At 38.8% G+C, this 12,107-nt stretch overlaps 1 protein-coding gene across 1 annotated transcript; it reads right to left on the minus strand.

Annotated features, from left to right (window-relative positions):
- Positions 1–10,228: 10,228 nt before the first annotated feature.
- Positions 10,229–11,158, minus strand: LOC138397270 (olfactory receptor 8S1-like). The gene has a single exon (XM_069491220.1). It carries the CDS (start codon positions 11,156–11,158, stop codon positions 10,229–10,231), a length of 930 nt encoding a protein of 309 aa, XP_069347321.1.
- Positions 11,159–12,107: the final 949 nt, after the last annotated feature.

The raw sequence follows: 12,107 nt of genomic DNA on the forward strand, positions 1-12,107 counted from the left end.
AAACTCAACAGCTTTTTCTATACTAGAAATTGCTTCTCATATCATAGAAATAGGAAAACATACTAACTCAAAATGGTGACAAAACTCTAAAATTCTTACAGGCAAATTTTATATGAAAAATTATTTCTTTGAAAGACATAATACATGAAGAGATTGAGAAACAATTTCTGTTTATGGTTGGACATACTTACAATGAAAAATAAATTTTCCTCAAATAAGTATGTGCAAGTGATGAAATCTTAATTAGAATACTAATGTTTTTCTATAATATGATAGAAAATTCTTGATATTCAAATGGAGGAATAAATTCTTGAAAATAGACAATAGAAGGATGAAAATGATGACGAGTTAAAACATGTTGAGGACTTTTTTTTACCAGGTATTAGAACAAATAATACATTTGTAAAGAAAAGGGCAAATTAACATGAAATAAACCTAGACAGAGTTCCCAAACTATGTCACAAAGATGTTATTTCTCTTCTGTGAAAAAGGAACAACTTACTTAGTAAATGTGTCTGTCAGAGGTGGCTATCTATCCACAATACAAAACTGTTTACATCCATTTCATACAATGTGCATGAATACTTTCTGAATTATTTTAGTTTTATATAAAAATATATTAGAAGACAACTTGTAGACTGCACACAACTGTGAGGTAAGGGAGACCTTCTTAGCCAAGATAGAAAATTAGAAGATAGATGAGGGCCAGCATCCACTGGATATTCCACAGGAAGAAGTTGCAGAGCAGAACAAGGAGCAAGATTTTGCCAGAAATCAACTCCCAAGAGGCTTGGAGCCTGGCAGAAAGGCTGCCGCCGGCGTCTCAAGGACTCCAGGCTATGGGGCAGATGAAGCGCCAGCGATCCACGGAGGAGCCAGGCGAGGCTGCATGAGCCCAGAGTGAGCGCCGCCGCCGCCACCGTCTCAGGCCACCACTGGAAAGGCAGCCAGTGACAAGCGAGATGCAAGAGCGCCTCTCCGCCCAGAGAAAGTTTCCCCTGCAGCAGCCAGCAGGAGTTGACGCAGCGTCCAGCTGCCACTGCTGGAAGAATCCTGAAGCCACTATCAGAAGGAGACCTCAAGAGAAGCTTGGCACCCATGGGCTCAAATGGAAAGATACCAGTTGAAAGACAGTGGTTTTAGGTTTACCAAAAAAAAAAAATGGATTCAAAAAGTACAGAGGAAGATGGCAGACTAGAAGCAGCTGGTGAGCATGCCACTCTCATGGAAAACAGTGTAAATTACAGACAGATGCCTACCTACAGAAAGCTCTTCTTGGAAAACACCGTGAAATCACAGAGAAGCAAGGTAGGACACTCAGAGTGAAGGAGAAGGTGACTGGATGATACAGTTGACAAAATCGAAGGTATCTGTGGGGAGGCTTCTACACACAGGGAAGATTAGGAGGATAGAGCACTGGGGTGCTACCTTCACCTCGCATACACTGTGGCTGAGTTGTGAGAAGTGTCCCTTCTCCGCCACAGGCCTATATCTGGATGGACCTGGGACCCTCCTGTAGTCTGGGCAGAGTCATTGCACCAGACAGCAGGCACAGTAAGGATCTAGTGAGCAGCCGATCTCAGGTTTCTGCAGCTGACACCATCCTGTGTTCACAGGAGCATGGTTCCAAATCAGCATGGGACTTGGCTTTGCAGCAGTAGCCTTCACATTACCCCCACAGGGCTGGGGACAGAGTGGACTAAATGGAGGTTCCTCTGAGCTGTACCCTGTGACTGGAAGCCAAGCACCCCTCCCCTCGAGAGCAGCAGGATCTGAGCAGAGGAATTGAATGGGGCACTACAGGCTCTGACCTGGAAGCTTTGGATGACTGCTTCAGTGGATCCTGGGGTTGTGGGGGAGCTAGGGAGATCTCTGCAGTCCCTGTGCTGTTGAAATCGACCCCTGCTTGCACAACTAGGCATCCATTGCTCCCAGGCCTATGGAACAGCTCACCACCTGCTCAGCCGTGCCTCCACCCTCCAGTTCAGATCAAGTCCCCTGCAGGCAGGGCCCTGCTTCTGGCTCTGAGGCCCTGCTTGGAAGTATTGCTTCTGGTTCCTCCTAGTCCCAGGCTCTGAGAGTCTCATGCCCGAGCCCCAGGCTCTGCCCCTGTGGCTCCAGAACTCCAACCAGGACTGGGACACTGCCCCTGAGATTCCAGTGCTGCATCTGTACCCCAAGACCCCACCCCAGAGTCTCCACCACTGCCACAGGGCCAGCAGAACTGCTCCAAGGTACAACACCCCACACGGACCCAACAACCTCCAGCCGTCATTATACTGGACCTAGTTCAAGCAAATACACACAGCCTAGAAACCTGTGACCACTGCCTAGATGGATTCATAGCTGCATTTTATGAGACCTACAAAGAAGAACTAGGACCCATTTGTAGAAATTATTCCATAATATTGAGAAGGAGGGAATCCTCCCCAACTCATTCTATGAAGCGAAATAGAGGAAAGGATACCTTGATACCAAATCCAGGAAAGGACCACAACAAAAAAAGAAAACTGCAGATCAATATCCCTTGTGAATATAGACACAAAAATCCTCAATAAAATACTAGCAAACTAAATTCAACAGCACATCAAAAAAATAATCCACTATGACCCAGTGGGCTTCATCCCAGGGATGCAAGGATGGTTCAACATACATAAATCAATAAATGTGATTCATCACATAAACAGAAGCAAAAACAAAGACCTTATGAACATTTCAACAGATTCAGAGAAAGCATTCAACAAAGTCCAACATGCTTTCATGATAAAAACCCTCAACAAACTAGGCATAGAAGGATCATGTCTCAAAATAATAAAAGCCATATGTGACAAACCCACAGCCAACTTCATACCGAATTGGGAAAAGTTGATAGCATTCCAACTTAGAACTGGAACAAGACAAGGATGCCCATTGTCACCACTTCTATTCAACATAATGCTGGAAGTCCTAGCCAGGGCAATCAGGCAAGAGAAGGAAATCAGGGATATCCAAATGGGGAAAGAGGAGGTCAAACTGTCAGTTTTTGCTGACGATATGATCTTATATCTAGAAACTCCTAAAGATTCTGCCAAGAGACTCCAGCAATTAATAAATAAATTCAGCAAATTCTCAGGTTACAAAATCAATGTACACAAATCAGTAGCATTCATATATGGCAACAACAGTCAAGCTGAGAACCAAATCAAAGACTCAATACCATTCACAATAGCAACAAAGAAAATAAAATACCTAGGAATATATTTAATTAAGGAGGTAAAAGTCCTCCACAGGGAGAACTCTGAAACACTGAGGAAGGAAATATTAATAGCAGAGGACATAAACAGATGGGAAAACATACCATGCTCACAGATCGGCAGAATCAACATTGTTAAAATGTCTATACTACCCAAAGTGAGCTACAGATTCAATGCAATCCATATTAAAATACCAACATCATTTTTCACAGATCTAGAAAAATAATTCTGTGCTTCGTATGGAATGAGAGAACACCCGTATAGTCAAAGCCACCTTAAGCAAAAAGAACAAATTTGGAAGAAACAACTTACCAGACTTCAAGCTATATTACAAAGCTATAGTAACTAAAACAGCATGGTACTGGCACAAGAACAGAGACATAGACCAATGGAACAGAACAGAGAACACACATATAAAGCCATCCTCATATTGCCATCTGATCTTTGACAAAGCAGACAAAAAACATACACTGGAGAAAAGAATCCCTATTCAATAAATGGTGCTGAGAAAATTGGATAGCCACATGTAGAAGACTGAAACAGGATCCACACCTCTCACCTCTCACAAAAATCAACTCACAAAGGATAAGAGGTGTAAACTTAAGGCATAAAACGGTAAGAGTTCTAGAAGAAAAAGTTGGAAAAACTCTTATAGACATTGGCCTAGGCAAAGAATTTATGAAGAAGATCCCAAAACCAATCACAGCAACAACAAAAATAAACAAATGGGACCTGATCAAATTAAAAAGCTTCTGCACAGCCAAGGAAACAATCATTAGGGTGAATAGACAATGTACAGAATGGGAGAAAATATTTGCATGTTTTACTTCTGATAAAGGGCTGATAACTAGAATCTATGAAGAACTCAGGCAAATCAGCAAGAAGAAAAATCAAACAGCCCCATTAAATAGTGGGCAAGGACATGAACAGAAACTTTTCAAAAGAAGATAGACTTATGGCCAAGAAACATATGAAAGAATGTTCAACATCTCTAATTATCAGGGAAATGCAAGTCAAAACCACAATGAGATATCACTTAGCCACAGTGAGAATGGCTTTTACCAAAAAGTCTCCAAACAGCAAATGTTGGCATGGATGTGGAGAGATAGGAACACTTATGCACAGTTGGTGGGACTGCAAACTAGTACAACCTCTGTGGAAAGTAGTACGGAAATGCCTCAAAGAACTAAAAGTAGAACTACCATTTGATCCAGTAATCCCACTGCTGGCTATTTACCCAAACGAAAAAAATACATTCTATAAAAAAGACAGCAGCACAATTCACAATTGCAAAGATGTGGAAACAACCCAAGTACCCACCAATACATGAGTGGATTAATAAAATGTGTTCTATGTATACCATGGAGTACTACTCAGCCATAAAAAATGGTGAACTAATACCTTTTGTATTAACCTGGTTGAAACTGGAGGCCATTCTTCTAAGGGAAGTATCACTAGAATGGAAAAACAAACACCACATGTACTCACCATTAAATTGGTACTAATGAATCAACACTTATGTGCATGTATGGAAGTAACATCCATCAGGGACTGGGCAGGTGGGAGGGGGGATGAAGAAATGGGTAAATTCACACCTAATGGATACGGTGCATGCTGTCTGGGCGGTGGGCACACTTGCAGTTTTTGCTTGGGTGGTGCAAAGGCAATTTATGTGACCAAAGTGCTTGTACTCACGTAATATTCTGAAATAAAAATACATAAATAAATAACTTAAAAAATCAAAAGACAAAACAGGAAGAAAAAAAAAGAAAACAGTATAGAGGTTCTTCAAAACATTCAAAGTGAAACTACCTTGTGACCCAGCTATCCCACTTTGGGGTATATATCCAAAGGCAATGAAATTAGGATCTCAGAATGATATCTGTGCTCCCATGGTCATTGCAGCATTATTCACAATAACCAAAATACAGACATGACCTAACTGTCCTACATCAGATAAATGGATAAAGAAATCATGGAGAGTGTGTGTGTTTGTGTATAGTGTGCGTGTTTACAATCGTACATATATGTGGAATCTAAAAAGTCAAACTGATAGAAGTAGAGTCAAACGGTGGTTTTCAGGGGCCAAGAAGAGGGGGGAAATGGGGAGATTTTCATAAGGGGTACAAAGTTTCATTTATACAAGACGATAAGTTCTGGACATCTATTGTACAACACTGTGAATATAGTTAACAATAATGTATATGTGAAATTTGCTAAGAGGGTAGATCTTAAGTGTTCTCACTATACATATACACACACAAATATGGTAACTATGTGAGGTGATTAATATGTTAACTGTTTGATTGTGGTCATCATTTCACAATGTATATGCATATCAAATCAGCAGGTTGTATATCTTACACATAGACAATTTTTAATTGTCAAGTATACCTCAATAAAGCTAAGATAAAACCTTATGAATACATTTAAAGAGAATGGTACAGGACCTATATGATGACAATCTATGCAATTTTATTTAGGGATATAAACAATGTCTAAACAAACTGAAAGACATATTCTTATTTTGACAATATTGTGATGATTTCATATCACAAAAATGTCTGCTATCCCCAGACTAGTTTTTAAATTTGATACCACTTGAACTGTAATCTTTAAACTGTTTTTCTTTGTAGTGGAATTAAGAATATTGAAGATCATGTAAAAGAATGAAAGGGAATAATAGTGATGGTAGGGGATAATCTTAAAAGAGCCTTATCTTACCAAATATCAGAATAATCAATATGACATTTTATTACAAGGGATAAATAGAACATTGATACATAAATTTATCTCAGGTTTTATGTGCAACTAAATTTTTATTTTAATTCATTTAGAAAAGAATGGTTTATTATAAAATGTTGCTGTCATAAGTTGCTATCCACCATAACCTAATGCAGTTAGGCATCTATCTCACACCCAGTACAAACACAAATTCCAAATGATTACAGACTTAATCATAAAAATGGAAAAAATAGGAACTATTTTTAAAATCAAAAGTGAAGTAGATGGGTAGAGTGACAATATTTGAAGAAAATAAATTGCATGAATATATAGAAACCAGAAATTTTTGCATGGCCAAAGATAACAAAAGAAAAATAGACTGTGCTGTAGGTATGCATTGATATATTTGTCCTTATTCTACATTAAAATTCAATGTGTCACATGTTAGAAAGGAAAAAATAAATGTGGGCAATTTGCAATACTGTATTCATGTATTAAGTTTTATTAATCTTAAACAGATGTCTAAAACAATCTTATCATGTCAGTGTCTTGTGTTTTTCAAATACAGAAAATCTTTTTTTATGAGAAAGAAAAAGGAAGAATAGACTGTGTCTACGATCTTTGCAAAATATCAAATGCAAATAGTCAACTAATATGTGAAAAGATATTAACATTTCATAGTGGTCAGAGGAATGAAATAAAAATGAAATATCACTATGTAAGAATAACATATTGCAGGCTCAATAGGGGTTGAAAGGCACTCTTTTACTTTGCTGATGAAGATATAAAGTGTTACAGCATACCTGGAAAACAATTTGGCAACATCAATTAAAAAAACATATATGCTTTACAATCCTATTTCTGGGAATCAATCCCAGAGAAATAAAAACACTTGAATTTCATGTTATATATTCAAAGATGTTTTGGAGCATTGTTTGCAGTGGTTAAAAAATGGAACAAATTGAGCCTAAATGTAGGTGAATCGTTTGAGAAACTATGGCACATTCACAAGATAGAATTCATGCTGACATAAAAAAAATCAATTAGAGCTATGCCATTTGACTTGTAGTAAGTTCCACGTATTATTAATGAATGAGAAAAGCAAACAGAAGGAAAATGTATATTACCTAGATTTTAAAACAGAGATGGAAAAGCTCCTATAAGTATATATATGTGCATATGCATACAGTTGTTTGAACATGCTTATGTAAAACCAGAGAAAGCAAAAAAGAATCTACTTCATGGTTAACATGAATTGCACTAAGTGAAGAATAAGCAGGAGAAGCTGTGAAAAGGGTGGCAAGCCCAAAAAAAAAAAAAATCACCAAAAAATAGGTTGTGTGATATGATCCCATTCAAGTATTTATGTAAAATGATGTCTGTGTAAATGAATAGATATGTAAGATGATTTAAAAAACAAAACACTGCACAGAAATTAAATTGACTCTCCTAGTTGAGAAAAAATAAAATTCATTCCCAGAAATATTCCCTCGATAGTTGAATATAAAAATCAATCTATTTCTATTATTTCTTCTAGGTATAATTCCTTCCTTCTCAGATTCTGATTTCACCCTTCAGGTTATGTTGGTTTTGAATCCTGGGCCTTAGCCAAGCAACACAGAGGAATACAGGATATGAAAGGAGTTACTAGCTTTCTTCCAGTAGGCAGACTTCCAATAGCATGCTGAGGTGAGGGCAGCATGGTGGCTTTAGATAGGGTTGGAGGTTCACGGTTCTCCAGGTCCTCCAAATTCTCCAAGATGTCACTATTCCAATTATTGAGATGACATAATTCCCTAATCAACATCCAATCTTCCCATAAGTAACTGTTGTGATAGTGAATCCAACTAGTGATGATCACTGAATCCATCTCTGGGGTTTTTTTTGTTTTGTTTTGTTCTGCAATACCTTTAGTTGAAGGCTTTGTCAAAATACACTGTCTTTCATGAAGTATTTTGAGAAGGGAAAGGTGGAAGGGAGAAGAGGATGGAAGAAAGCTCACTTGTCTCTCCATTAGCACAAGCTCAGCAGGACCTTTTTTACATTCCTTTATTTAAATTTATTTGAAGCTGAAAGTGCTGTCACAGGGTAATTTTGTATAGCCTCTCTGCTCTATGTCTATAGAATGGCAAATATTCTTTCAGCATAGGAAAAGAAAAGCCCTGAAGTTCATTCTGCACCTTAAGGTCAAAAACAAAGAAATTAAATCATTGTCTTGAAAACAGAAGACGCTATGGTCTTTGTATTCCTCATTCTGTTGGATTTGCTTAATTTGAACAACTTCCCATTATTCAGAAGCGTAGAACAGTATTCATGGTCTCAGGCAATCATGGGTCTTAATATGAGTGGCAATTGCATACCATGAGCAGGAAAATGGGTGACTCACTTCATTTTCTTCTTCTTAGCACAGTAACTGACTCCACATATCCACATTTTCCTGAGAGTTGTTGCCTACCAGCCAAACTCTAGTTCCAATTTCAAAACCAATTAGGTTTCTTTGTAAGCAAGAGAATTTGACTATGAATAACCTGATTAAAGGGAGAAAAGGAATTTTTGGAAAAAAACAAGATAGTTCACAAAATAGAAGAAGAGTAACATAGTAATTGCTATCTTTTCCCAACTCCTATCCAAATATCTAATTCTAAACACATTGAATTTCACTGAAGTTCTGTTGCCTGCAACCCACCTTTGTCACCTGTTTTGGTACCAGTTACCAGTCTTTGGTTGTAAGCAATGTATCTGATCGTAGATAATTACAGAAAGGATGTGGGAGCCTCATAGACGTGGCGAAGGGGCCAGTCAGTGACTAAGAACATAGACTCAGTTCAGACTGCCTAGGTTAAATTCCAGCTCCACCATTTCCTTGCTATGAGTAGCTGGACAGGTGAACAAATATACTGTCTCATTTCCTCACCAGTAAAGGAAAACTAATGATAGAATTTATCTCATCTATTTGAGATGATTAAGTAGGATAATAAAAGGTAAGGTACTGTATTAGTTTTCTATTGCTGCCATAACAAATTATCACAAATTTAGTGAATTAAAATGGCACAAATATATTATCTCACAGTTCTGTAGGTCAGAAGTCTAGGTGGGCTCAACTTGTTTTGTTGCTTTGAGTTAGTTGTATGAGGCCACAATCAAGGTGTCAACAGGCCTTATCTGGAGGATCCGGGGGACAGACCACTTCTAGGTGCATTCTGGTTTTTGGCAGAATTCAGTTCCATGAGTTCCATGAACTGCTGGCTGTTGACTGTGTGTTGTTTTCAGGTTCTAAAAGCCACCCACAATCCCTGGCTTATGGCCTCCTCCATCATGAAAGCCAGCAATGGTGGGCTGAGTCCTTCTCATGCTTAAATTATCTCTAATGTTCCCTTCTGCCTTATCTTTCCTGCCTACAGCTGGAGAAGGTTCATTGCTTTTAAGGATTCATGTGATTAGATGTATCTACCTGGATGATCTAGGATACACTTCCTATTTTAATGTCTCTAATCTTAATTACATCTGCCCAGTCCCTTTTGCCATGTAACACAGCATATTCACAGATTTCAGGGATTAGGAGGATATCTTCCTACCACAGCAACTTAGTATACTTCTTGGCAAAAGTTAAGAAACGTACCAAATTTGCTATTATTACCATTTTTATTAAAAATATGACCCCAGGAAAGACAGCTACCAGGGGAGCAGGGTTCATAGTCTCTTTAGACACTGTAGATTGACTTTGTTTCAAATGCTGTCGTTCTTTTTGTTCATTTCTGTTCAACATTCTAATTTTCTAGAGAAAGATTCTGAATAGCTTCGCTTGTCTCTGTTTTACTCCTTGCCCCAAAGCGTGGTCAGGAAAACAGGGTAGAACGGTTAGCCTATCTTGAGTTACAGTATCACCCCTCCCCCTTTATGGCCGTATGAATTTGAGGGAAGCAGTTTTCCTAAGGATTTGGGGTGTAATTATTAGAAGAAGTAGGAAGGGGTAATGAGCAACTAATAGCAATAGATGCTCATGTCGATATGAATAATAAATCAACATCTTTGTAAAATGACCTCCTGGAAAAGAGGATTATCTGATTCATTTCTCCTTCTCTAAATAATTCTTAACCTCATTCATCATAAGAGTTCTCTGTCCTCTTTACAAGCATTTCCAGGGGGGTAAATGCCACCGTGTTTCCTGTGGCATCTTGCGGCATGGGCAATCAAGAAACTTTCCTTAAAGTCCATTTTCTGATCAGGTAGCATAACAGCTCGGTTTCCTTTTCATCATGACTTTGCATCTGCTACATGAGAGGAAGGAAATGTTTTCTGAACATTCTTCCCATTTCTGCCTTCACCTCCTTGTTCTTCAGGCTGTAGATGAGGGGGTTCAGCATGGGTGCAATCACACTGTACTGCAAGGAGACAATCATTTCCAAAAGGGAACCTGAAGTTGGCAAGAGATAGCTGATGAAACCTGAGCCATAGAACAAAATCACAGTAGTGAGATGAGAAAAGCAGGTGGAAAAGGCCTTGCTTCTGCCTGAGGTGGAGCTAATGCTCAGGATGGTGGAGACAATCCGGACATAGGAAGAAACAATCATCATGAAGGTTCCAAAGAAATGCAAGACAGAGGAGCAGATCAGGAGTCTGAAGTTGGCAGAGGTATCAGAGCAAGACAGAGGGAATAGAGAAGATAGTTCACAGCTGAAGTGGGGAATAGTTTGGCCCTCACAAAAGTCTAAATTGACAGCAAGAAGGACATTGATGAGCGCATCAACAAAGCCCAGGCCCCAGGAGCCCCACACCAGCCCAAGACAGAGCTGGTTGCTCATCACCTGGCCATAGAGCAGAGGGGAGCTGATGGCAACATAGCGGTCATAGGCCATGACAGCCAGCAGACAGGCCTCAGTGCCACCGGTGGCAAACACAAAGAAGGCCTGAATGAAGCAGCTCTCTACAAAGATGGTTTTGCTTTCAGAAAGTAGATTCTCCAGCATCTTGGGAGCTGTGATAGATGAGTGGCAGAGGTCCAGGAAGGACAGTTGTCTCAAGAAGAAGTACATGGGTGTGTGGAGGTGAGAATCAGCCCTAATCACCAGCAGCATCAAAAAATTCCCCATCAGTGTGAGGAGGTAAATCAGAAGGAACAGCACAAAGAGTATAGCCTGAATGTAGGGGTCAGTAGACAGTCCAAGAAGAACAAACTCACTCAGAGCAGTGTTGTTTTCCATGGCCATGTAGACAAGTGTTCTTCCTGGAAAATAAGAAACAAGTTCCACCAAAAGTCCTTTAATGCCCCTTAGTTACTCCAGCACCTAGATCTTCTTCTCTAAAATGTCTTTTCAGTACTGTCCAAAAACCCATGTTCAGATATTTAAAAGCCAAATTCCTGGTCACCATTATATCACTGGTATTCTAAATTAACCATCACTATCTTTTATTATAATCTTTTTTTAGTTAGAATATTTTTTATGCTGATGAGAGTGAGTCATTTGAAGAGAGTTTCTGATGAGAAAGAGAGAGAGGGGAAAATTTCAGGAGTGAATTACTTGAAAAGTGGAGAGAGGATTAAATTTAAATCAAAAGGATTTAGGTAGGAGCAGGGACATTATCTATTCTACACAGGAGGGAAAGTCAAGAGTGTTGGACCAGGTACAAGAAGTTAAGGGACTTCCTGTTTAATTGCTTGCATTTTTTTTTCAATAAGTGTAAATGAGACCATTGGTTGTGCATATGTATGTGTGTGAGCGTGCCCACATGCCCACAAGAAAGTATAAAGGCATTGATAATGACAAAGTTAAGTGTACAGTCATGGGAATAGGGGCCAAGGTGAAGCATAAGAAACTAGTAGAAGATAGGAAGACAATAAGACATCAAGAAATTTCAAGATAGTGAGGAATTAGATTGTTTTGAATTTTTGTTGTTTTAAATTTCCTCCATTTTATTTAATGCCATCATAGTATCATTTAATTTTAAAATATATCCATATAATAATAATGAATTTTTAAAAAACCAGCACCCTAGATCATAATGCCTAGTGATATTTTAGGGTGGGCTTTTGTGGATAATTCTCTGCCTACCTCTTGGTCGTGAGAAGCTGTTCCCTGTTACAGGACAATGCTCTGGTTAGAAACCATGCCCAACCTAAATCCCACATATCCAATAATATATGTAGTCACC

Source organism: Eulemur rufifrons, chromosome 16, assembly GCF_041146395.1.
Source record: "Eulemur rufifrons isolate Redbay chromosome 16, OSU_ERuf_1, whole genome shotgun sequence".
NCBI classification, from domain to species: Eukaryota; Metazoa; Chordata; class Mammalia; order Primates; family Lemuridae; genus Eulemur; species Eulemur rufifrons.

Coding starts and splice junctions, on each gene's coding strand:
- LOC138397270 (XM_069491220.1), bottom strand. CDS start 11,158: ATGGAAAACAACACTGCTCTGAGTGAGTTTGTTCTTCTTGGACTGTCT.